Here is a 26815-nt window from a genome sequence, read left to right as displayed (position 1 = left end):
CAACTGGGCCAAAGAGACTTTAAAAAGACCTTTAGTCAATAGGCTGATGCTTGTCACAAAACTTTAGAGCTAGAAGGGGATTTTAAATCCTTTAGCTCAAGCTTCTCAATTTATAAGAAACTCTAATAGGCTCTCTCGAGGCCACACCCAAGAAGGATTATCAAGCTAGGCTGCTTCCTTCCACATGGTGCCATCTCCCTCAGTAGAAGGGCCCAGATGGTGAGCAACCAGTCTTGTTCTCTGGTGACTCACAAATTCCTCACTTTATCTGGAAACCAAACTGGGTACATCCTCCGTGGTTGTGAGGAACAGTCTAGAACTGGGTCAGGCTATTTTCAGAACAACAACTGATTACAGACTGGAAGCCGAGGGCGAAGTTAAAAAATGTCAATGCCGAAGGTTTCAATAAAGCAGATGGCATTTTAAAGTTGTTTGGCCTCTATCCAGAGAACATGGATTGGATGGAAAATAATAAGGACAAAGATGCTTCATTATAATTTCCTAACTAATAGTATCTGCTCAAAACTTAGTCCTCTGCTGGACTTGGCACAACCATTTTGCTTTTCCTTGCTCCCTTCTAACTATTTAAATGAGATAGAGGTGAACATGAAAATGTGATCTCAGCCTAAGGAAAAAAATGTTGAAGTAGGAAACAAAAATTGTTGCAGAAAAGATTTGTGTCACATTAGACACAACTGAGATATATAATGGCTCTTGGAAACATGAACAGATTATTCCTTTAAAGAAATGAATCGTTTTCTTAAGTCACTTTTAGTAAATTCATTTACTTACATGATTGCATAGAATATAAGAATATGGTGGAAAGTTGGACATTTCTGAGACTTTACTTTGTGTAAGATTCCAATGGTTTCTGATTGACCTGCTGGGAGGAAAATGAAAAGTGGCAGTTTTAAAACACCTTCATCCTGCAATATTGCTATGGGGAAGAGGTCCCTGAAAGAGATCATTAGACCCTGGCCAGGTAGCTCAGTTGGTTAAGAGCACTGTCCCTATATGCCAAGGTTGCAGATTCGATCCCTCAGTCAGGGCACATATAAGAATCAACCAATGAATGGATAAATAAGTGGAACAACAAATCAATGTTTCTCTCTCTTTCTCTCTCCCCGTCCCTCCCTCTCTCTCCTGCTCCCTAAAATCAATAAATAAAACAAACAAACAAAATACATTAAAAAGAAGAGATAATTATTCTCAAGTAATAGAAATCATAGAAAACATTAACTGAAGCCTTCCAGACATGATTTTAACCAGTAGGTACAATTCCTTCTAAACCTTTTATTCAATCCATGTTTACTGAGATCCTTCTCAGTGTTAAGCATTGTGCTGGAGTGAATGGTGAACCATATAGATATCATCCATTCAACACTTTTAACAGCATTTTTTGGAATCACAGTCTTGAAGTATTCAGAATACTGGAGGAGCATCCATTAAGGCTATTCACCTTTGTATCCCCCATAGTAAAGCAGAGGACCGGGTAATGTTTATTGAATGAATAGATCATTTAATATGCAAAGACCTACAACAGGAAGGGAGGGGAGGAAATATGAAAGGCAGTCATAAAATAAAATCTCTTTAAAAGTTACAGGCGAAAAAAAAAAATTTTTAAAGGAAAAGAAAAGAAGAAGAAGAAAGAAAGAAAGAAAGAAAGAAAAGAAAAGAAAGTTAAAAGCAGATGCCCCTCCACCCCCACCCGCACCCCAATCTGTTTTTACCATGTGCGGGGAGACTCTTGACTTTTCCTTCAGGTACTCTGTTCACATGGGCATCTGCCTTAGTTGGTTTTGCTTCTCCCTTGGAGACATTCAGAACTGTCTGGGATTCTGTCACAGGGAAATCTATCAGGCCAAAATGGGGCTGGGTAAGTTTTCTCCTCAAAACACTCAAATCATAGTATCAACCACAACAGCAAATCAAGCTCTTAATGTGCATAGTGGCCAAGTATATAAATGGATCTTCTCATAAGTTGGTTGAGTTGGGGATTGAAATGCAATGATCAAAGCAAATAAGTAATAAAATGATATAAGGACCATGTGTCCTTATCCCACTGACTCATGAAGACGACTCAGCTATAACAATTAATACTATTATTAAAAGAGAGAAGGAGACATTGTATGTTTCTCTCTTCCAATCAACCTGATATTATATCCATTTAAGAGACTTTTATTAAATATGTATAAATGGAAATGGATTTTTACCATATAAGCAATACTGTTTTCTGGAACTTTCAAACTCCCCTTTTCCCAGATTTCCTTTCCAATTGTCAACTAGGAAGACAAGAGCTTTTTTTTTTTGTTGTTGTTGTTGGTTTTGTTTTGTTTTTAAGGGGTGGAATGAAGATGTTTGTGGAGAATTAAATTTTAGCCAAGACACAGAAACTTCCCAGACCTCTGGAGTTCTCGGATTCAGGGGTCTGAGAACCGGAACTGCTGTACTCGTCCATGGCCTCCCTTCTTTGTTGAACCACTCCATCCAGATCTGAGAATTCATCGTTGAAATCCTGAAGGGAAATAATGAAGTGAAGAGAGGCCAATTCCCATTCCCCCAGCCCTTAAAACACAAACAAACATTTTTTAAATTTGTTTTTTAGAGGGAAAGTTTAGGGAGGGAGAAAGAGGGAGAAAGGAATATCAATCAGTTGCCTCTCACACGCCCCCAACTGGGGACCCGGCCCACAACCCGGGTATGTGCCCTGACCGGGAATTGAACTGACCACCTTTCTGTTCATAGGCCAGTGCCCAATCCACTGAGCCACACCACTCAGGGCCAGTTTCCCATTATTAAAAAGGCAGGCCTTTGTCACCCCTGACCTATAGGCCTGACCTATAACATATGGAAAAGAAGGAAGGGTTACCCCATACTACTGGGATTTTCCCAACAGATCACTGAGTATCTGGTTACTGAACCAGATTCTTCTGGGCAGTTAGAATTCTATCAACAGTGGCCAACTTGTTTGAAATAATAAATGTCTCAAAAACCAAAACAATTGGGATGCTGATTATTGAAAATCTTCCAGGGTAAGTTGCAGAAAGCTCAATTAGCACTGTGTAATGAGAAACAATGACTGAAATAGATGTATATAAAAGAAAAAAATAGATCTAAATGTATGTTTGAATAGGTAGAAACAGAGAAAGGTATTCTTCCATTATAGTTTTAAAAAGGATGTTGGAAACAGATCAGGGAAAATGGCTTTAACAAATTAGACCCTGAAAGGAAAATTTCAGCTTTTTTTCCTTTCCTTAAGTTAATCAAAACAGCATTATTGATATTACATGTAAATTACAGAAGGATGACGGAGTGAGGAGTAGGGGGAAAAAAGCAGGAATGTTTTACTTTGTATTCCACTCATTCCCCCAAAGTGCTTAAGAACTACAGAGACAAGAATGGTCATTAAAACTTCACTGTCAAATGAAGAAGAGACTCATCTTGTAAATGACCAACTTTTCACCTTCAACTAGCTGTCTTTTGGTCATTTCAACATTCATTTCAGTTTCATGCAAGATTTTTATAGGGGAAGAAAATGGAAAAAGTTCAAGTCTCTTCAATTTAATAATTATTTATTGAATGCCTCTCCTGTGTCAGGCAGAAGGCAAAGCTCCTTACATCACTGCACTTCACCCTTACAGTCCCATTGTGAAGAAGCCGAGTAAGAGCAGTGACAGAGCTTGTCCGATGGGGTAGGCCAGCTGGGTGGAACCCAAGTTTGAAACCAGGCTTGGCGGATTCCCAATCGTATGTGTTTAATTCTATTTTGTACTGCTTTCCACAATTTTTTAAAGGTTTAAAAAAAGATTTTTATGAAGTTCTTTTTTAAAAACTGAGATAAAAATCACAACATAAAATTCACTATTTTAAGTGTATGAGTCAGTCGTTTTTAGAACATTCACAATGCTGTGCAACCATCACCACTATCTTATTTCAAACATTTCTATTACCCCCCAAAAGAAACCTTTACCCATTAGCAGTCACTCCCAACTTTTCCCTCTCCCGTGTGCCTTGGCAACCATTAATCTACTTTCCATCCATATGGATTTGCCTATTTGGAACATTTTTGTATAAAAAGAATCATACAATATTGTGGCCTTTTGCGTTTGGCTTTTTTCACTTAGCATAATGTTTTCAAGGTTCATATTCTAGTGTGAAACAGTATTTCTTCATTCCTTGTTATGAAAATAATATTCCACTGGATGGATAGATTACATTTTATTTACCCATTCATCAATTGATGGACATTAGGGTTGTTTCCACTTTTGGCTATTAAGAATGGAAGTTTTTGTGTGAATGTATTTTTAATCCCACTACTTTTTAATACCTCTCAATAAAAAGATTTGTAGATGTCAAAACCATGGGCTCATACCACTTCACCAAAGGTATTTCAACATTTAACAATAATCAACTTGGGAATAATTATTTGAATCATATGACTAGGAGTCTCCTGGGCCAACTTATACCATCACAGGTATACATCTTGTACAGATGCGGGTAGTTACTCCCCCCTGGAGATTTACTCTATAGTCAACAAAGTCTAAAGGAGTCAAAGAATCTCCGCTTTTCACTTGGGCGTTATAGCTTTTGCATCCTCTAGCTCAGTGCCTTGAACACAGGGGACATTTAACCATTTGTGGGATGAATCATGCCCCACCTGAAAGAGGTTGATGACTCCCTCTAAAACAACACTGACAAGCAAATGCAACAAAACTTTATGAATCACGAAGACAGCCCACTGTCGTCTTTCTTCTCCTTTGCAGAACAACCCTTCAATTACTTAAAAATAAGTTATGACCTCCTAGGGTCCTCCTCTTCTTCAGGAGAGAAATGTCCTGTTTCTTCCACTTGCCTCAAATATTAGGGACCTAAGTTCCTCCTGCACCCTGGTCATAGTGCAAGACGTGTAATTACGGGCATATGATATCTTTTTGTTTGCATGTAGGTAATTATGTAGGCAACTCACCAGAGGCAGAGATGAAGGGTGGTCTGTCCGGAAACTGTTTTCAAGAGAAGATGGATTGGGACTGTTACCAACACTTGTATTCTGAAATTATTGAAGCAAAATGAAACACCACATTAACCATGAAACTAGAAGAAACACAAAATACCGACAACAATTTAGGCTTAGCAATGGGGTACTCACTTCCAAGTGTCCACACACAGATTTTAGTAGTTTATAAGTTGAATCTCTGGAGAGGAAGGAGACAAATATGTACTGAAAACAAAACAGAGTAATTAATAACAGATACTGCCTGATGAAAAGTGAGTATTCAAAGTTTAAAATTTTGTATGTATTTTTCTCATTTTAAATGATATAGACAATTCTCTAGTCTATATTCTTATTCTGCTCACCCACACGTTCAGTTTATATTCCATTCCTGGAATAAAAGAAATATATTCCCCAGCAGCAGCAACAACACCCTCAAACCCAATTTAAGTAATAAACAAATGTAGAGAAAAATGAAGGCTCCAATACCCTGATAAAAAGGTGCCCCAAATATGCACAAGTAAGAAAAGACCTGGACATTAAAAAAAAAAAAAGGCTAGTGATATTTAACAGATCCTCTTTAAAGTCTCCCTACCTCTGTTGTTTTTAAAGGTATTAAGCAATTCCTGAGAGTTTGCTTTCTCTGCTCTGACCTAGATTTCCACTGAAAATTTCCCAGGAGCTTTAATGGGCTTGTTCTTTTTAAGCCACTTCCAGAGTCTTCCTTGTACAAATATAGAGATTTTTGTAATGGATACTTATATGTAAGTTATGGGAAAGAAGTAAAATCAGAGCTAGACAAGTGACTTGGAGACCAATGACATTAGGAAAAATGATTTTACCATAGACAGTACGTTGAGAAAATATTAGAACTCATTCTTTCTCCAATTGTGTGAGCCACAGAATCTTTCCAGACTCACTTTCCGAAGTTTGTGATTACCCCTCTCATTCACCCATGGAACACTACACTACACTACACTACACTACACTACACTACAATACAAGTATTGTATGCCAAAGTAGTTGACATTATATGTTCTGGCATTAGACAGACCCAGTTGCAAATTTTGGCTCTGACACTGCGTAGGCAGCATCGGGCAAATTGCTTACTTAATCCCTCTTAGCTTCAGTTTTCTTAACAATACCTGCCCCTTAGAGGGTGGTAGTGTGGGATAAATGTGAAAACATAAGGACAGTATTTAGCATACTGCCGGCTAGAAGTACTTGATGCTTATTAGCCATTAGTATATCTAAATAATTTTTAAAAACTAGATATTAACATATTTCCTAGCTCATCAGAATAGCCTCTTCTATCTTTCTTTCTCCCTCTTCAACTATCCAGTATCGTCAGAGATGGAATGTGGCTTTTATGCTTTCACAGAAATAATAGGTAAAATATTAAAAAATAATTTCAAGTGAAACATGGGTAACTAAAAATATTCTACTCCTCCTCTCTTCCCAAGCTGAAATAAACACCTTTCAGTGCAAACATTCGTGATTGCACAGTCAACAACAGCTTGAGAATTTCTTTATAGAAGTGGGATAGTTAAGGCAACCTGGAAGTAAAGAGGGGCCAGGAATTAGTCCAGAGCTATATGTGCATAGCAAATACAACTTTTATGTATTTGGAATGTCTTTGGAGAGGTACCGAGGTTCTGGTGGCAGGTGCCCACCCCTAACCCAGGAACTCCGCATTAGTACCCTGTCAGCAAGGTGGTGATGGTTGTTGTTTTAAATAATGTTAAAAGAAACTGAACATCAGGTTAGTTTGACCTAACAGATGTTAGAGAAAAGGAAGCTGGGAAGGAATTTTTTTTTTTTACTTTGGTCAAGCAAGTATAATTAAGTCAGCAGGACATTAAAAACTGGCAACAATTATATTAGAATAAATTATCTGGTGAGGGGAAACAACACTGCACAAATGTCTAATGGGTAGAATTTTAAAAGTTAGTCTTACAGCATATTTGCTGATTCCCTGTAGCAGATATTTATGGTTCAGGGTCTTGGTCCCGGCAAGAGGCCCCTAAGGCAGTGGAAGATAAAGGCAGGACAGAGCAACTCTGTTGTGTACTCACCCTGTCTGTGACTGTCGCTATAACCAGGGCATTTGGCACCAGAAGGGCAGTTTTGGTTTTCTTTATTAGGGTTACGGAGAAAGCAGGAATAGAGATCTAAAACAGAACAGTGAGTTAACCATTGTGTTAAGACTTCACAGAACAAAACTTCAAATTTTCATGTTAAAAGAAAGACAAAACTGGTAACAAAGAAGTCAAAAATCAGCAGCAGGGTCTCTGGGATCCATAAGAATAGTCCATCCTAAAGAGTGACAGGGGTGTGTCACTGAGCTCTTTAAGTTAGTGGAGGGATTAAGAAGTACAAACAGGTAGTCACAGAGTAGCCATGGGGATGTAAAGTACAGTATAGGAAATGGAGTAGTCTAAGAACTCATACCCATGACCCATGGACATGAACAACGGTGTGGGGACTGCCTGAGGGAGTGAGGGGTGCTGCGTGGAGCGGGGCGAAGGGGGGAAAACTGGGACAACTGTAATAGCATAAGCAATAAAAAATAATTAAAAAGAAACAAAGTCAGAGGATAAATCTGGATCCTCAGTTCTTCTGAAGGGCTTCCTGGAAAACCTTTAATTTTATTTACATTCATTTTAAAGATAAGCCCAAGGCTCTAAAGAAGTTACTGTGTTGGTGGTCATCCACTTTGGGTTAATCTCCCATATCTCACTGTCCTCTCTCTTTAGGCACAATTGGGTGGAAAAAATGTTGAAAGGCACTGGTGTAACAGAACCATTACTGGACAGAAAGTCTGGGACTTGAATTATCAGCTCGGTTCTGTTATTACCTGTATAACCTACTCTACCATACGAGTCATCCTTTCTAGGTCTTAGTTTCCTCATTTGTAAAATGGGGATAGTCTTATCTACTTCCTAGCATTTTCTCTGAATTAAATGAGGTAATATACAGAAAATGCCTAGCACTCACTTGAAAGTGTCATTCATTTTTTCATTTGCCTAATATAAAGAGGATGGGTGAAGTAAAAAAACTCTTAAGTTCTTTTCCTGTTCAAACAACAAAGGATAACAAGGAAAATTGTAGCAGCTACCATTATGAATAACGACCAGATGAGAATGTTGTTTAGTTATGACATTCCTGTAAAGCAGATATTCTAGGAGATAAGGACATTTGTTTAGAGTGGCATGTGACTTGCTCAGGGTCACAATTATAGTAAGTTACAAAGACAGAATCTGAACAAATCTGATCCCCAATGTAATTCTTTTTCATATAATGTATTACAAGAATGTATCAGATACCACAAAGAATAATCAGTGTTCTTGATACTTTTATGTTACATCCGTTCAACCAGGTTTGGTTAAAAAAAAAAAAAAAATCAGGCTCCTGGTTAGGAAGGAGCCATAGGTAGACACGCTTTGCCTCCTTATACAACCACAGAGCCACAGAGAGAATTATAACTAAACTTCAAAACAAATAAAACCCAGAACTGTCAGAAAATGGAACTGTATGAAAGTCTGACAACCAAGGATTTAAAGAAGCCACATTCATCCAGATGGGTACGAGTGGTGGATATGCTGAGATGGGCAGAGAGGACAGGAGATGCTGTGTGGCTTGGAGAGGTGGCAGTGGTGGAACAGGCAGTTCCACATTCATGTGTGATAGAAAAAATAGGGAGGGATACCTTGGGAGTGAGTGATCCCAGCCCCAGGCCAGACAGCCCAGCCCAGGGTTATAGCACAGGGAAGATAAATCCCCATAACTTCTGACTGTAAAATTCAGTGGGGGTTGGGGCAGCAGAAGAAACTGCCATATTTTCAGGAGATTCTGCTTAAAGGGCCTACAAGGCCTTAGAACATATGCAAACCAACCCACTCTGGGATTTAGCATCAGGACAACAGCTGGAAGGGCACCAATCACATATAGGGAGTTGGTGAAGTGACTGGAAATGAGGTGAGTGTTGGGAAAACCCCCAGAAGCCAGGCAGTGGCACTGTCCCCTCCCCCCCCACAGAGCCACAAAGGTTGCCCAGCCCTTGTGACTACCTAAGGCTCTGCCCCACACAATTTACAAGTGCCTTTTCTACAATAGGCCACACTGCTAAGACAGGGAGTCAAAGCAGCTCTACCTAATACACAGAAACAAACACAGGAGGCTGCCAGATTCAGGAGATAAAGAAATATGGCCCAAATGAAAGAACAGAATAAAACTGCAGAAAAAGAACTATACAAAATGGAGATAGCCAACCTATCAGATGCAGAGGTCAAAACACTGGTGATAAGGATACTCAAAGAACTCATTGAGTATGGCAACAACATAAAGAAAGAAATGAAGGTTACTCTAAGTGAAATAAAGAAAAACCTACAGGGAACCAACAGTGAAAGAGAGGGAGCTGGGATTCAAATCAATTATTTGGAACATAAGGAAGAAATAAACATTCAATCAGAACAGCAAGAAGAAATAAGAATTCAAGAAAAATGAGGACAGTATAAGAAGCCTCTGGGACATCTCCAAATGTACTAACATCTGAACCATAGGGATGCCAGAAGGAGAAGAGGAAGAACAAGAAATTAAAAACTTATTTGAAAAAATAATGAAAAAAAACTTCCCTAATTCGGCAAAGGAAATAGACATACAAATCCAGGAAGCACGGAGAGTCCCAAACAAGTTGGACCCAAAGAGGACCACACCAAGACACATCATAATTAAAATGCCAAAGGTTAAAGGTAAAGAGAGACTCATAAAAGCAGCAAGAGAATATAAGAGAGTTACCCATAAAGGAGTTCCCATAAGACTATCAGCTGATTTCTCAAAAGAAACTTTGCAGACAAGAAGGGACTGGCAAGAAGTATTCAAAGTGATGAAAAGCAAGGACCTACAACCAAGATTACTCTATCCAGCAAAGCTATCATTTAGAATGGAAGGGCAGATGAAGTGCTTTCCTGACAAGGTAAAGCTAAAGGATTTCATCATCACCAAGCCATTGTTATGTGAAACGGTAAAGGGGCTTATTAAAAGAAAGATCAAAACTATGAATATCAAAGTGGCAACAAACTCACAACTATGAATAATTGAATCTAAACAAACTGAGCAAACAACCAGAACAGAAACAGAATCATAGATATGGAAATGATTTGGAGGGTTATCAGCTGGGAGGGCAAAGGGGGAGAATGGGGGAGAAATGGGGAAATGGTGCAGGGATTAAGAAGCATAAATGGTTGGTACAAAATAGACAGGAAGGGGTATTAAAAATAATATAGAAAAGGGAGAAGCCAAAGAATTTATATGTACAACCCATGGACATGAACTAAGGGGGAGAGGGGGGTACCGGGCGAAGTGGGGCAAAGGGGAAAAATTGGGACAACTGTAATAGCATAATCAAAAAGTGTATTTAAAAAATAATCACATCACTTTGATTCTTGAAAACAGAATCACACACCCATCGTAAAAAAAAAATATATATATATATACATATATATACACATATGTATATATTCTGAAAGAGACTGACAAGGTCAGTGGGGAAGAGGAAGGCCTTATATTAGTACTAACAGTTTAAAGGAAGAAAAAATGCTTTTAATGTTGAATATTTGTGTTCATATTTAGGTTTATGAGATGCAATTGTTCTACTGTCCCTCCAGTTATAACTCTGGAACAAAGAAGTTAAGATCCACTCAGATAGATGGTGATATAAAAGAGTCTAATTTTGTTTCCGAAGAGCAAAACATACACAGTATTGTGGGGCTAAAAATTTGGATTTTTTTCCCCATAATCTAAGGCATGGAACACCCTTAAGAAAGAGCTTTGGTCAACTGCTTCATGTGTATAAAATGACAACTAGATAACATCTGAGAAATAAAGCAGAAATAACCTTTTAGTTTGAGCCTAGACAGATGTGATACATGTTTAATTTTACTATCATCTGAAAATACCTGATTAAATTAAGACTACCCTTGATTAATATTTTTCCTGGGTAGGGTGCTTAGAAGATCCCCCTTCCAACAGCAAATTGTTTGGTCACCATAAGTTCATATTGGATCGTGTTGGATCAGGGTCTATTGGCAGTGAGAAAGTTCTGCCACAGAGCTGAACCCCAATCTCCTTGACATCATCCTTCGAGGGGAAGCAATGTACAAGTCACTGTCATGGTTCTATGTCCGCCAATTTTCAACCTCTTTTCTCTTTGAGCACATGCCAAAGCAGTCCCAGTGTGTCATCTTAAAAAAGAAATCACTCCTTTTACCTTTTTGGGGGGTCAGTTTTCTCTTAGGTAGAAGTCGGATTTTGAAACCACAATCATATTAGCATGAAGCTGTACCTACTGGCTTTGTGAATTCTCCTATTACTAAAAAAAGACTAATTCTTTGCTCACTAATGTCTTCCATCCCTGCTGCTTCAGTCAAAGGTGCTGGCTATGAATTCCTGAGAATCATCCTTACCACACTGAGCTGGAGTGCAGCACTTCCCAGTTTCCTTCCCTCCTCTGTGAAGAAGTTGTTAGAAGCCAGAAATCTAGAAATATGGTGGAATACTGCTTCATATTGCCTTGTAGTATACTGATTCAATTAGTACTGTGCATCAAAATGTTTATCTAAGCAACTCTATACAGTAAAGGAACAATATAAAAATAGCACGTGTGACCTAAAAATAGAATGCTAGTCTGCTGACTCAACACCAACAAACTAAAGAATCTCCGTTTTACTTGTTAAGTCGTCTTTGTCTATAAAACTGCCAGTGGCTTTAGGGAGAATACTTAAATAAAACATACCTACCACTTAAAAAGAATTTTTATTCAGCTACTTCATGATGCTTACTCATCATCCCAAGTCAGAATGCTTGAAAACTCACTGAGGTCACGCAAACCCAAGAAGGTGTTTCTCTGACTCCTTATTCTGGTGGCCTGAATGTGACAGCACAGCTCAAAAGGAAGGAATGTAAATGGGATGGAACTAGCTTTTCCTTTCTCAGGGCACAGTCCCAAGGTCCTTTATTCAGAAGGCGGTACCTTGGGAGAACTGCCAATTGCTTCAGGCTATTTTCCTTAATGGCTCAGTGTGTCAAGGGCCTCTGCGCCCCCAGATCTGTATTTAATGAGAATGAACAGGTGTCATATACCACTGGGGACTGTGGGTTTATGACTCTCTCAGACTAGGTTTAAGTGCCCCAATTTCCGTTCCTTGTGTGCTGGTTATGGTACAAAGTGAGCTCTAATAAGTAGCTTCTGTAGAGGCCTCTTTTTTTCTAGACCTTTCTGATGGCTAACTGGTATGAATACAATGCAAAATCAGTATTTCCTTAAAAATCTGGTTTAGGTTTAATGTATATCTTTGAGACTGATTATGGAACATTTTTCATATGACTAACTTGGAGCATTCTCTGGTGACACCTGGGTAAGAAGGATTTAGGGCAGGATTGTGGGAGACACATGTCATCGAGAGGCATTTACAACCTGCACTGCTTGAAGCTACCACAAAGGAGACTTTGTATAAGGTTGTAATAATTACACAAATATTGACAAATACTGCTACACTTAAAACAATATTCACAAATATCACGAACTGCACAGTCAGCTTTCTTTCTAAAAAATTATACAAACCTTAGTGTCTTTTCCAAAGACCTTGGAATGAAAACAGATCCAGTTTTCTGATACAAAGAGCTTCCCTTGGTATAATAGCTCTTTCTGGAGAGCACAGGTAAAACCTGAGAAAAAAATATACAAGTATAACATCATTTAGAATTTACATTTACAGTGGGAATTCTATACACATGCTGTGACTCAGGGATGGGCAGAGATAATACACTCACTCAAAAGATCTATCGCCTTTTTTCCAATCATCTCCAGTGAAATAAAAGCATGGAGACAAGAATTTATTTTTTTACATTCAAAGTCTTACAAACTTTAGTATGAAATTCAAAATGGAAAGGCAAGTCTATCATTACAACTGAGAGTTCAAGAACGGCATTCCAAAAACCTCCTTTACGTAGGAAGGTGTCACTTTTGTGCTAATGTTAGACTCCTGCCACTCCTTCCCTGGGATTGTCACTAATGACACCCCTTGGAATAGTGTAGATGGTCTAATTGCAGGAAGAGCACGTGATCCATGGCTTCCTGTTTGGAGATCATAGCTGGAGGCCAGTGTCTTGCCTTAACACTGTATACTGAGAGGGGCTAGAATAAGTCCTTTGAGTTCCAGGCTTTAGCTAGTAGTATTCTGGCGAGTAGTTTTGTTGATTAGAACGTCCTGGGGCCTTGGGCCCTGGGGAACCACAGCGGACAGCAGGTGCTCAGCTGGCATGCTGGGCAAGGGGTCCAGGTGTGATCACCAAGCTCTGCAAAATGCAGGTATCAACACATGTCTGTCCACCAGACCTGGGTTTCTCTTTATCCTGAATCTCAGGACTATCCGAACACAAAGCATTTCAGCAATAAAGAGGGAGTCATCTTGGATTGGTTCCTTATCGTGTAGAGATTCAGTTTCCTATTCTACTCCTTGTCTTTCAAGGTACTCGGTGCGAGCTGAATGCAGCTGGCATTGTTATTGCAGCACGACTTCCAGAAACCAATCCCCCTTGTGATTCATCCCCAGACCATGCCCTCTTTCTCTCACAAAATCAATTAGCACCTTTTCAAACATTTAGCTTAAAAAGTCAAACAGGTCAGAACTTACTTTGCCTCAGTGGCTCCTCAGTGGGGACATCAAGAAACAACTTGTGAAAGTGCATATTTGCCTTGTACTGCAGTGAGAACAAAACAGAGACGCCACGGCTCTTAGTTTTTCTGTGAAACATCACACATTTTAACTTCCACTTAAATTACATAATATGTTTTCCTTCCCTTATTATATATCTTCAGGAATTCCATCTCTCTGATCTTACAGTCTCCAACACAACCCTTCGGTGAAAAACAGTGGGAGGGAGGGCACAAAGGTTTCCTTTTCCAACAAGACTAGGGACCTGCTGGTGGATGGATAGCTATGATCACGATGCAGCTGGTGGTCAGCCCTCTGCTGAGGAGCTAGGGAAGGATGCCCTGAATAGGAAATGAGAAGAGAGTCTAAGGAATCTCACCAGGGAAGGTTGTACTCTCAGAAGAGGACAGTGCTTAAAAACTTTGTAGTCACATCAACCCGAGTTTTAAGTCTTGGCTACAGCTCTTCTTTGGTATGTGATTGTGACCCAGTTGCTTACCTGCTCTGAGCCGCAGTTTCCTCTTCTGTGCCAGAGGGCAAAAACAGTCCCTGCCTCAGTGGGATGCCACAGACTTAAATGGGTTAAGACAGCCAAAGGACCTACTCCCTGACACTGTCACCAACACTATTATTGCTGGGAAGGCATTCCCTCACGTCAGGGGAGATGACTGGCAAGACGAGAAGGATTTTTCTCAAGGGAGGCAGAAGAGTATGAAATGTGGAAAAGCACTTCATTTTCAAGGCATCGGTTCCCAGAACTGTAACAACAATGTACAGACCGCACTTGACGCTCTGCAGGATGCTTTCACAAACCACCCTGCACAGCAACCTGGGAGCTGACATCTCCGCTACATGGATCAGGACACTGAGCCTCAGAGATACTGAGTGATGGGGACCACATAGCTCCTCAGAGGGGGAGTTGGGTCCTCCTTCCACAGGACCACTCTGCCTGTGGAAGATGCTTTTGATGAAAAAGTCTTAGGAGCAAAACAGAGATACTCCATCTCGGTGTGGTCTCAGCGGCAAAATCAACCCTAGTTTTGATGTAAAGATGTCATCAGGCCATGCTGATGACAGATGGACCGCCATGAATTAGCTATTTTATTGATAAACCCAGTATATAAGGTAGGTTACCTTATGCTGCTTCCTGGGAGTCCATTTTGCATCCAGGGAGTCACCTCGATTAAAGCCAGGTGTTCTGTGGGGGTTTTACTGAGACTTTGTTTTTAGTGGCTACCGTGAGCACTGGGTGCACACTTGATTTAAAAATATCCTGGGCCATTGACTCTTCAAACATATTATTGTATTAAGAGGTTAAAAAAAAAACAAAAAAGGTAAGGGGGCCCTGGCCCAGTGACTCAGTTGGCTGGAACATCGTCCTGTGCATCAAAAGGTCACAGGTTCAATCCCTGGTCAGGGCGTGTACGGGAGGCGACTGATCACTGTTTGTCTCTCACATCAAGGTCTCTCTCTCTCTCCCCCTCCCTCCCGCACTCCCTCCCCACCTCTAAAATCAATGAACACATCCTCAGGTAAGGATTTAAGAAAAAGGTAGTGGGACTGATGGAAATAAAAAACAATATGACAAATAAATGCAGTATGCCTCCTGATTGGATGTTAGAGAGGGGGACACAAAAAACCCTTATAAAGGATATTCACTGCTCAGATATTGTGGAAATTTGAAAATGGACTTTATATTTATAATATATTTTTAATATTTACTATTCAGTTAAATTTCTTGGGTGTGCCAACAGTGTTTTGTACTAGTGCTTAGAAGACACATATTCAAGTACTTAGAGATGAAGTATCAAAAACCCCACCGCTGGCCCAGAGAGGACATCACACTCTGGCACAGAACTGCGCGTCAGCACCTATCCAGAATTATTTCCGGAGGAGAAGCATGACCCTGTTCACAGGTGTTCTTCCTGTGTGCAGTCGGGTGGCCTTCTGTTCACATGGGCGCCTTATCAGACTCTTTCATTTTAACACAAGGGCACCACGCCTCTCCTGGCCTTGGCCAGCGATTAGCCAAGCACTCGGCTTGGTGCTGGCCCCTGCTGGGGGTGCCTGGGGGCCCGCCCGTTATCCCACAGGGTGGGACTCGCTGCCCATTCAACGTGCGTTGAAAGGTCAGTGATGAAAAATCGACTGAAGGATCTGCAGCCTGGGCCTTTTTTTTTTTTTTGCGACCCTAAAATCTATGCTTATGTTAGTCCTGATGAGCAGAAAGCTGCACACTTGGGTTCTTTCTTCCCATTGGCTCTATGCTTCCGTCGCCTTCTGAGAAAACACACACCTCATCTTCCCCGATTACCTGGCTGGAAGACGAAGACTTTTTCCTTTCAGCCTTAGAGTCATTTTTGCTTTCTGTTTTACAGTCGTTCTTATCATTTGCTAAAGAGGCACCGTCAGAACTGGATTTTGACCTGAGGAAAGAAAATCCAGGGAGCCTATAGAATGAATTTTTTACAATACTCATTAATTTTATTATAATAAATCTCAATTATTATGTCATCTCACATGAAAACCTGACTTCGTTTTTTCTCTTCTAGATATCAGTAATTACCTCTAGTGGATTTATTTACATAGTAAATGTTGCAGGACTGGGGTGATTTTGGCAGGGTGGAATCTCAGACTGAAGAAATGGTAATTTTTAGAAGAGAAAAATAACAATCTAGTTGTGAAAATAATGATATAATCTCAGAAGTGTTTTAATCAGTATAAAGAGTATAGGAGGCAAATTATTAAACAAGATTGCAACTATAGTTCAATCAGAAATATCTTTTATTTCAGAAATCAATTAACATTTAATGTGCTACTTAAGTGGGGCATCGTGTCAAATGCTTTGGGACACATAAGAGCCTGTGCACACATCAAACATCTTTTTAAGTACTCATCATAAGAAAAAAGGAATATGTATGGCGATAACTGTTGACTAAGCTTACTGTGGTGAGCATTTTGCAAGGTACACAAATATTGAATCATGTGGTACACCTGAAACTAATATAATGTTATATGTCAATTATATCTCAATAAAAAAATGAAAATAGCCCTGGCTGGTGTGACTCAGTGGCTTGAGCACTGGCCTGGGAATTGAAAGGTCGCTGGTTCAATTCTCAGTGAGGGCACGTGCCTGGGTTGCAGGCCAGGTCCTTGGTTGGGGGCGTGAGAGAGGCAACTGATCAATGTATCTCTCGTATGTTTCTCTCCCTCTCTTTCTCATTCCCTTCCCCTCTCTCAAAAAGTAAATAAATAAAATTTAAAAAATAAAAAGAAATTAAAAACAAAAATCTTCTTAGAAAGGCAGTACATGATTTAGCACCAAAAGAAAACGTATTACAGGCATTAGGTGGAGGTATGAGACGGTTAGTCTAACAGGAGGAAAAAGGAGGCCAATAGAACAATGTGGGTTTAATACATGGGGCCTCATGGGATGAGCAGGATTGGGTATAAGGAAAAGAGACAAAACATCTCAGAGTGGGAAAACAGCTGGAGTCCAGGATTGCCTTCTAAGGTGATTCTAGTAAAGGCTCTCCACTTTATAGACTTGTGAACCTGCACGTACCTTCACCCCAGTCATTTCAAAGTGGAATGCATGTATGATTTTTAGAGGTGTATACATGAACAAGTTTTATGATATTATTTTTTGTTTGTTGAGGGGAAATGGCACATGAAAGAAGGGGCTTGTCTGCATTGCACTGGTCTCTGTGGCGGTGGGGAGAGGGGTGCATGTTTACACAGTGCTGTTTCCTTTGGGTCTTCTCAACCATGTCATTCTCACCTCCCACAAGTGACTATGAGCAGGACCAAATACTAAGCATTTCCAGACAATGAGAGCAGAGCCTTAAAATCAAGTGCTGGGATCTTTGCAACTACACAGGTCACACGCCCTGTGAAGTTTAACAAGCATGCCCCGATGATGAGCGTGTTAATCTCCTCTCAAGCCTGGGGAAGTTGGAGTAAAACCAACTCGTAAAATGCATTTCACAAGTGCATGCTGCAGCCAGTCAATAGCAGTGAAAGACACAAGAAACAACATGCTTTGTGCCGAGGCGGAGGGACGCATCTGCTGAGTGACACAGGATGCCGTGACAGGAAACGGCTACAGAAAGCATGGCTAAAGGGAGAGATCAGATCAAGGCGTGCAGCAGAGATGGAGCGATAACTGGGAGTGACGGAACATCTCGGGGAACAGTGAAGACTTACGCTTGGTCCTGCAGGAAGTAGAGATGTGGAGAGAGGGTATGGGCTGGGTAGCGAGGGAAGGGAAAGCAGGAGTTATTTAGTCATCCTTAAGCAGAGGCCGAAAGGCGCAGAGGGTAGCAGTCTGACAGTTCTACCAACAGGGAGGGGAGCGGTCACTCCTCAAGTCCTGCAGATCAATGACCGCATTACTCATTCTTGACCATCGGTTTTACCTTTCTCTTTTAAGGGCTAAAAAGTCATTCTTAAGCTCCTACTTCTTCCTTCCATGCGAAGGAAAGCACATAATTGGTGCCTCTGAGAGGGATGGAGACCACAGCCCCACACCTCAAAACTGCCCATTCCCCCCACAGCCCCACAACCAAACCGTGGTCCCAGCACCCACCCCAGAAAACGCCCCCACCCCCACCCATGAACACCCTGCCTGGGGATTCCGGGTGGGGTTTCCCTGGCTGCCAGGAAACTGAGACAGCAGATGCTAAGCAGACACTCCAACCTGGGCGGGCCTCACAAACAGCCTGGCCAGCCTTCCCAGGTGCTTTATAAATCCAATCCGGAAAGAGGGCCACCCTGGCTTTATCAGTCAGCAAAGTCAGTGCTCTAAGAAAAGGGCAGACATTCCGCAGAAGGCTGGGGTGGGAAGGCGAGAAAGGTATTCCTAAAAAGAGATTAGCAAGGAAGGCAAGCGCCACTGCCCGGATTTCAAGGAAAAACACCCCACTTCTTTCTCAGGGGTGTTATTTGCCTAGAGACAGTCCTCTCTCACTCTTTTACAACCGCCATAATACAGAAACACCGGCTCCTCCCAGCAGCCCCTCCTCCAAAAAAGAGCAAAAGGAACACAGTCAACATGAGGACTCACCACAGGCAGATGACTCTCTTCTGGTCTGGGGACTCGGCCTCGCTGGACGGGGTGGGAGACTGGGCTGTTGGCGACCGGCAGGCCTTCTTTTTCTCCTCCACACCATTCTCAGCCTCTGAGCTGGAGAAGAGAGAAAATCGCTTCACCTTAGACATCCAGACGGGGGGTGGATGGAAAAAACGGTGAAGTCACTTTGCTTTCTGAAGAATGGAATGATCTTCAATCCCCACCAGCAGGCTGAGGTCACGTTGGGCAGTGGGACCCTTTCCGAATCTCCGTTCTAACTCCTCAGCCATCTTCTGCAGGTAAACATCTGACTTTGTGGGGACCTGCTGCCTCCCAGGTCTGCTCCTGGGGGCCCTGCTCAGCTCTGCCTGGCTGCTGGAGTGCAGATCACCTGGAGGCTGGGAGGCCCCTGCACACACTTAGTCACGGTCACGTGCCTTCAGCCATGTGTGAGCCTTCCTGCTGGGAACCCCAGCTGCCCTTTGTTTGCAGGTGTCCTGTGCCACTTACCACCTTTTGTTGTAGTTCTATAGGTCCCACTTTGGGTTGTTGTTCCTTTAAGCTGGCACCTCTTTAGACAAGTTACAGTCTCATCTATCTGCACAACCACCCAGGCTAGTTAGGATTATTACCCTCAGTTTATAGGTGTGGAATTCGAGGCTCTCAGATACTAAATATTTCAGATGCAGAACTAGCATCTGACTGAGTTGGGATTCAAACTCAGGTCTGTCCATCTGAAAGGCCTTTGTGTACATGTGTGTGCACTCTGTCTGTCTCCCCATGCATCCATACCCTCATCCCTCAACCACCTATCTATCCATCTAGCCCCCTTAGTAGCTCTTCAGTGCAAGAGCTCCAGGATGGGGTGGGGATTTAACTGATTAATATACCGACCACAGGGTCTAGGATAGTGGTGATTTATAATTATGATCAACAGGCTTTTGGAAAACTGGATTTGACGTTGGTAAAGAGGGACCAGAGAGAAAAGTCAGTCAAGAGGGTCTGCACACTATGGATGGAAGTTGACCAGTGTGGTGGACACAGGAGTGTCCCCTCAACCTCAGGAACAGAAGAAGCCATTTCCAACATGGGAAGGAGAGGAAAGGATGAGGCAAGGGAGAATACAGGTGTTATGCACGGCTCAGACCCTCCTTGGTGTCAGCCTGCACAGCAAAGAACTCACAAACACCCCTGAGAATGAGAGAATCCCACGGTGACGGAGCATAAGGGAAGACATATTCAATAGCATTGCTATGACAGTTCAGTTAATTTTAATCCAACTTACCACCGCTTTGGTATCTTTACTTGCAAATGAACGCTCAAGCAGGAAGTGTTATTGGTTAGTTTAAGCTTTGTGGTTGCTGAATTACCACTTTTTACAGCACATGAAAATTCCATTGTGTCAAAATCAAGACAAGGAATCCATTAACAATTCCTACGAATGGTCAATGACCGCATTTTGTAGTTAACACTTCTCTTTTCCTAAATAGTTAAGTATTTGAGGACAGAGGCCCAACCCCTTACTTCTTCAGTTCTTTTCAAAGTAGTTAGACCACTTATGTACAATGAAAAGTTCAGTCCATAACTGAGTTGTATTATGTGACAAAAGGTGTGTGGAAAGTTGTGAACTATTAATAGGAAAATACTGCTTTGGTTTGAAAGAGAGGATTTTATTTAAATTTAGCATCAAGTTTAATTTATGGACTCAAAGAATTTTGGAACTGTTAAGGGGCCTTCAAGCATATCTCTACTTTTTGCCCCTACTGCCCAAGGCACTCCTGTTCTTCAAAAGCATCAGGCAGAAATTCACATGAGAGCCCCTCTTGAAATTGGGAGACTGTGTGTGGAACTTCAATAATCCGTCTCAGCGTTCATTCAATTATTTACTGCATTGTGGACAGGGCCAGATTAAGACCTGGAGCAGAGCTGTCGCTGTCGCTGTCCTCTACAGCACCTTTGTGTGCTTCCAAAGAGTGACCCCCACTAGGAAGCACTCAGAAAGAGGTGCCCCTCTGTTTGGACGCAGCCGCCCTGGTACACAGCCTGGCAGAGGTAAGGCGCCTCTTGCTCTGGGCAGAAAGAGCCCAGCACCAAGGTGCAAGAAAGCAAAGCTCGGCTGGATTTCAGCCTCTCCGTGCCCCTTGCAGGTCAGGCACTGTGTGCAGTGCAGGGCGCTGATTCAGGGCCCCCGGCTCAGCAGGAGAAGACAGTGCACACCTCTGTACCAGCCCCCCACAAGCAATGCCTCTTAATGACAGAACAGACAGGTCTGCTCAAGTTAAAACAGCTTCTCTTCACATAGTCTCCATCCTGCTTTTCCTTAAACTTGCACTTGGCCTCCAGTACTTGGTTCTGTGTTTGAAGACCCTGGGGGAGTGGAAGAGAGAGGCACCAGCTCCAAAGTCTTCCAACACAGTAGTCTCTGCTCTGCTGCTGCTGGCTTTATAACTCACCAGGCCCCAAATAATGCATGCCTTGTTCTGCTGTTTTCTTCCAAATAGCTTACTTATCCAACTATTAGACTAAATCGCTCATAAACAGGGAATTTCTGTCCCCCACCCCCTGCACTCAGCACAGCATTTCGTTCACAGGGTCATGTATATGTGTCAACTGATGTGGGATTAATTCTGTAACATCTCCAAGAGTAAGTGAAATTCATCTATGGACTAGCTTAATTTTTTAGATTTTTGTTGACTTTAACCTGAAGATGCTATGGAAACTCAAGCAAGTTAACTCCTACCACAGGAGAGATTATTCCACAGCACACTACGTCCCGGAGGTCTTGTCAGCAGCAGATTGAACCCACTCCGATGTTTGAGTGAGCGGAATGCGGGGAGTGGGCGGGCGAAATGGAATGCTTCCTCAAGGCCTCTCAGTAACTTTAAAGTTGCTGTCGGTGAAGATGACAACCGAGAAGCAAGACCCTTTCAGAGACCTGACTAAAAAGTCAAGAAACAAAACAAACAATAAAAAAAGTAGTTCTCTTTTTCTTCCTTCCTGTCATTCTCTGGGATACATTAACAATTTTTAAATTAAATTTATTGGGGTGACACTGGTTCATAGGCTCATAGGTTTCAGAAGTACATTTCGATGATACGTGACTTGTATATTGTACTGTGTGACCACCACCCAAAGTCAAAGTCATCTTCCATCACCATATAACTGGTCCCCTTTACTCCCCCCACCCCCTTCCTTCTAGTTACCACCAAGCTGTTATCTGTGTCCATGAGTTTCAGATTTATAGCCCATATATGAGTGAAGTCATATGGTTCCTTTCCTGACTAACTTATTTCACTTAGCACAGTCTTCTCAAGGTCCATCTATGTGGTCTTGCAAATGGCAGTATTTCATCTTTTCTTATGGCTGAATAGTATCCATTGTATGTATGGATCATACCTTCTTTATCCAGTCCTCTAAGGACACTTGGGTCGTTCTCCTCTGTCAACACATGTTCATGGGAAGAATCCCTGCTGTCAGGGCAGGGTCCTCAGGGTTGGGCAAGTGAGAGACAGGTGTGAGTGAGGATTAGTAGGTAGCTATGGAAGCAGCCGTAGATGCTGAGAACACAGGACCAACCTTCACCTGGCCATGGCGAGTTATTTCTCCTCCCATCTCCAACCCAATTTAAGCATCAGTTATGGGCCCTAACAGCTTTTCTGTAGGAATTTCAGAGCAGTGAGACAGAGGGTCATGCTGACACCAGCCAGGCCCGGCTTCACCTGTTAGGGGACAGCAGTTTCATCACCAGGTCGGAAGTGCTAGTTTCACTGAGACACTGTCCCATCCACTGCCACACAATCCATAAATAAAAAACAGGGTAGACAGTCCCTGTCCACAGTCTGATATTTGTCAATTCCCAGACCTTATTAGTCTGATGACAACCTGATTTGGATTTCACAGATATTCAGAGTTATAATTCTTATGTGGGGTCAACTATCACTCCTCCCAGAGAGAGACTCTGGGAGTTTATGGTTCTCCTGTCACATCAATGTCCCCGGCCCTGTCCCTCCTGCTGAGAATGTATTGTATTCAGACTTCATTGCATGCAAGTCAAAGTAAGTAGCTACTGGGCACAAGGATGATTAAGTTGCATCTCAGGCCAATGACAACAATTGCCTCCCTGTGGTTCAGGCAGGAAGCTGTTTTCCTTTCAATTGCAGTGGCAAACACCTGTGTGTGAGTCTACCTTCAAGTTGTTAGCCTAAGCTAAGTGATGAAAAAATGTCACTAAACATTTTTCATGTAGTTTTACATCTGCGATCATTTTTTAAAAATCCCTGATCACCATTTCCTAAAACCACAATCTTGACCAACAAAGGTTTAGAAGGGACTTGAAGAGAGGCTTTGTTTCACCAGAGGGCCTCCGTAGGATGCAGTCCTCCCAATGAACCGTCGTCATTCAGGTCGGGTCCGTGAAAGTTTAGTGTTGTTGAAACCCCGTACTGAAAACTGGGGTGCACGTGGACTCGCCGAGACCCGGGGCCGCGCAGACCCTGTTTCTGGTGTGCTGCCTGCTCGGTGGCTCCATGGCTGACAGGCAAGGGCGGCAACACCGGGGAAGCCGAGATGGGCTACAGGGAGAGAGGAAGGCTCTGGGGACGGCTGGGCGGCGGCCACAGTACAGGGACATCAATCACATTCACCAAAAACAGGGAAGCAGAATGGGGTGCGGAAGGTGCAGGGGTTGGGATGGAGACCAGCACCTCCCCAAGCCCCTCGGCCTCTTTAACTGGAGAGTAAACTCAATCTCCCAAGCTAGGTTTTTGTAAGTTAGGAAGAATAGCCTTTCATCCGCAATTCTGACATAACATACATTTGTTTAGAAACTTTACATTTTACTTTTTTATCACACATTTATTTCTAAATAGGTACTAGAAGCTCCAGTCCACAATTCAAAAGTTACAAATGGAAAAACAAATCTCCCTTCCACCTCTGATCCACGGGGGGCCTAATGTTGTCCCACCTCCTGTGCGTCTTCCAGGGAGTGTCTGTGTGCGTGAGTGTGTGTATTTTTTTAAGCACAGATAATAGCCTCCTATTCTACACTGGGATTTTTTTTTTTAAACTTACTGTATCTTGGTCCTCTTTCTTTCTCACCACACACAGTTTCCTCATTCTTCCTGGGTGAATTAGAATCTAACCGGTTGCTTACTGACAGGCATTTAGGTAGATTTCAATTTTGTTAAAAATATAAACAACACTACAACAAATGTCTTTGTAAGTTTATTATGTGTGTGAATATTTCCATAAGATAATTTCCTGGAAATGGAACTGTGTCAAAATGTGCATAATTTAAAATTTTTATAGTTATTGCTAAATTGCCCTCAGTACAGGGTTTGTGACCCACGCCCACAATATACAGCAGTAATTACACATTCTCACTAACACAAGGTATTAAACTTAAAAAAAAAAAAAAAATTCCTGCCCTGGCTGATGTGGCTCAGTGGATGGAGTGCTGGCCTGTGAACCGAGAGAGAGGTCGCCCGTTCACTTCCTGGTCAGGGCACACGCCTGGGTTGTGGGCCAGGTCCCTGGCTGGGGGAATGTGAGGGGCAACCGACTGATGTTTCTCTCCCTCTCTTTCTCCCTCCCTTCCCCTCATTCTAAAAATAAATAAAATCTTTAGAAAAAATCCCATTGTAATTTTGATATATACATTTCTCTTATGAGTAAAGTTGAGTGTACTGTTTTCATACATTTAAGATTTTTAAAAGTGTTCTGTTTTGTGAATTAGCTGTTTTTATGTACATGTTGCCAATTTTTCTAGTAGGCTGTTGATTAAAACATTTAGGGGAAACAGTTCTTATAATTGCCTCACTGATGCTTGGCAATATTCTAGAACTGATATTTTAAATACATAATCTTAAACGTTTAGAAAAGTTAAGCCAATAGTAGGGGCAGTATAATGTTAAAATAAAATGTTAATGACAAATTAACTTTTGTTTTCCCTGATAGGTTTACTGGCAGAAAAGAAAGGAATGTCAAAAACAGTATTTTTTTGGTTTCAGTAAAACCTATAGTGAAACCTGACAGGCTTCTAGTTTAAGATAGAGAACAGGAGCCCAAATGTTCGCCCCTCCTTTCTGAGTTCTGTTTAAAAAAAAAAAAAAAGTTTTTATAAAAGAAGTAATAATCCTGTTACAACACTGGAGGGAAACTCAACAAAAGGGTGATTTCCCCAAATGTCTGGAAAATAGAAAGTAGCAAGTCAAGTACAATTTAATCCTTACAGCCAAGGAGAGGAAACTGTTGCCGAGAACATGAGCATCCATGGAAGAGAAAAGTGATCTGTTTGTTGGTGTTCGGGGAGGTGCTACAAGAGGATGAAGTCAGGAACTGATGAAAACATCGGGTTACGTTAAAGGTGTTCCGGTGAGAAATCTTTTACTCTCCCATCCACTCCGGCCCCCAACCACCATCCTCAGACCCAAATGGCAATCAGATACTTAGCCCCTGTGGGGAAGATATCAGAAAGGGTGTCAATTAATAATTGAACAGGTCAGGTGCAGAAAACCAGGGTATCTAGTATTGAGGGTAGTGCCCCAGAGTAAATCTCTTCTCATCCTTCCCTCTTCCATACATTCGTCTCCAGGTGAAGGGCCAGCTCCCTGCCCACGTTCCTCCAAGGCTACTCTAGTCCCTCCCCCTTAGCTATGAAATGGCAACAAAGCAATGGCAGATAATTTGAAGAAAATCTGAAGTCTTACAGAAAAGATTGAGATAAACCAAGAAGAAAGTAAAATTCTTAGGAAATGGACTTCAGAGAACAGAAAACTCAATACAAGAAAAACGAAGCCCCCAAACCTTATAATAAATACCATCAGAGAAAGAAGGTAGGGCACAAAACACAAATCACAATGTTGTGGAAAAGGGAACCTTCCTGAACTCCTCAATTCTGGGAGTCCAGATCCTTAACAGATCACAAGGCACTCTGTGACCTGCCACATCCCGGATCCTGATCGCTCTGGATCCCTTTTGTCACTCCACGCTCCCACTGGCTGTTCCCGCTGGAATGCTCCACCCTCTATGCCACCGGGTGGCTTTCTCCCCCATCTCCTTTGTAACTCAAATGCTACCTTCTCAATCAGACCTATATATTTAACTGAAGGGCTGAAAGATAGCATCAAGATACAGAAATATAAAAGGAGAAAAAGTGAGGGGGAACAATAAGACATGCCTAAGCCAGGCATTTTCATATCAAATGAACGTAAGTTCTAAACAGAAAAAAAGAGGCATTATTAAAGAAAAAAATATCAGCTGTAAAAGTGAAAGAAGGGCAGAGGTTCCTAATTTCTTATCCTAAAAAGTGTGGAGTCAAATTGATTTAAAAAGAGATTGAGGGTGATGTATTCTTCCAAGAGATAAATGTACAAAAATAGGAACTAGAAAGAACTACATGCCTATTTAAAACTGGGAGTGGGAAGAGGGAGGCAGGCAATGAGTGTCAGTTGATGCTTATGTTCCATCAAAACAGGAAGTTGGGGGATAAGGTTTAAAATTGGTAAGGAAAAAGGAGCAGGATGCACACATTTTTATAGCTAATAAAGTAACCACTACACCTAAAATCAGGTGTAGTTTTAAAAGAAGCTACTGGGAAGCAGAGAATGGGAAGGGGGATCGAGTTCATTAGAAATTTCCATGTACTATACTATTTTGATAAACATTTATAAAAACATACTTATTAATATTCTCATAGGGAAGATGTAAAATACAGAGTAGGTCATAAAAACAGGTGGATTTACTCTCCTCGAATGTTTGAATTCCTACTATGTGTATATAATGCCAGATGCTGTGCTTGCAAGGGACTTAGTCTTTTGGGGGAATTTTCGTTTATCAGGTAAATCAAGCATAATACAGGTTGTAAGGGACACCTGCCATAAGGTGCCTTGGGAGCTCAGAAATCTCTTCTAATTGTAAAGAGCAGACACAGGGAAGTTTTGTGGAGGGTATTAGCATGAGCTTATGTGGGGGTGGGTTAATACGTCTTTTCTAATTTGGCAGACAAATATTATAAACTGCAGTTCTACTGAATACATTTCA

The 26815-nt window shown here is 41.7% G+C and overlaps 1 protein-coding gene across 12 annotated transcripts in view; it reads right to left on the bottom strand.

Annotated features, from left to right (window-relative positions):
- GRAMD2B (GRAM domain containing 2B) overlaps nucleotides 1-26815 on the bottom strand; it is a 117148-nt gene that overhangs the window by 6422 nt on the left and 83911 nt on the right. For 5 of the 12 annotated variants that reach the window (XM_090276639.1, XM_090276642.1, XM_090276644.1 and 2 more), the window contains 10 exons: nucleotides 18770-18889; nucleotides 16019-16130; nucleotides 13684-13750; nucleotides 12612-12715; nucleotides 7066-7161; nucleotides 5147-5218; nucleotides 4967-5047; nucleotides 2404-2515; nucleotides 1731-1853; nucleotides 793-880 (listed from right to left, as the gene is read on the bottom strand). In XM_090276639.1, the coding sequence (XP_090132765.1) occupies nucleotides 793-880; nucleotides 1731-1853; nucleotides 2404-2515; nucleotides 4967-5047; nucleotides 5147-5218; nucleotides 7066-7161; nucleotides 12612-12715; nucleotides 13684-13750; nucleotides 16019-16130; nucleotides 18770-18889 (975 nt within the window). Of the gene's footprint in view, nucleotides 1-792; nucleotides 884-1730; nucleotides 1854-2403; nucleotides 2516-4966; nucleotides 5048-5146; nucleotides 5219-7065; nucleotides 7162-12611; nucleotides 12716-13683; nucleotides 13751-16018; nucleotides 16131-17910; nucleotides 17954-18769; nucleotides 18890-26815 lie in introns of all 12 variants that reach the window. The other 7 variants (XM_090276637.1, XM_090276643.1, XM_090276641.1 and 4 more) reach the window with 3 other exon arrangements.

The sequence above is a fragment of the Furipterus horrens genome, unplaced genomic scaffold (assembly GCF_987537825.1).
Source record: "Furipterus horrens unplaced genomic scaffold, mFurHor1.1.pri manual_scaffold_5, whole genome shotgun sequence".
NCBI classification, from domain to species: Eukaryota; Metazoa; Chordata; class Mammalia; order Chiroptera; family Furipteridae; genus Furipterus; species Furipterus horrens.
Note: the sequence above shows the minus strand (reverse complement) of the source record. Positions and strands in the feature narration are given on the sequence as shown.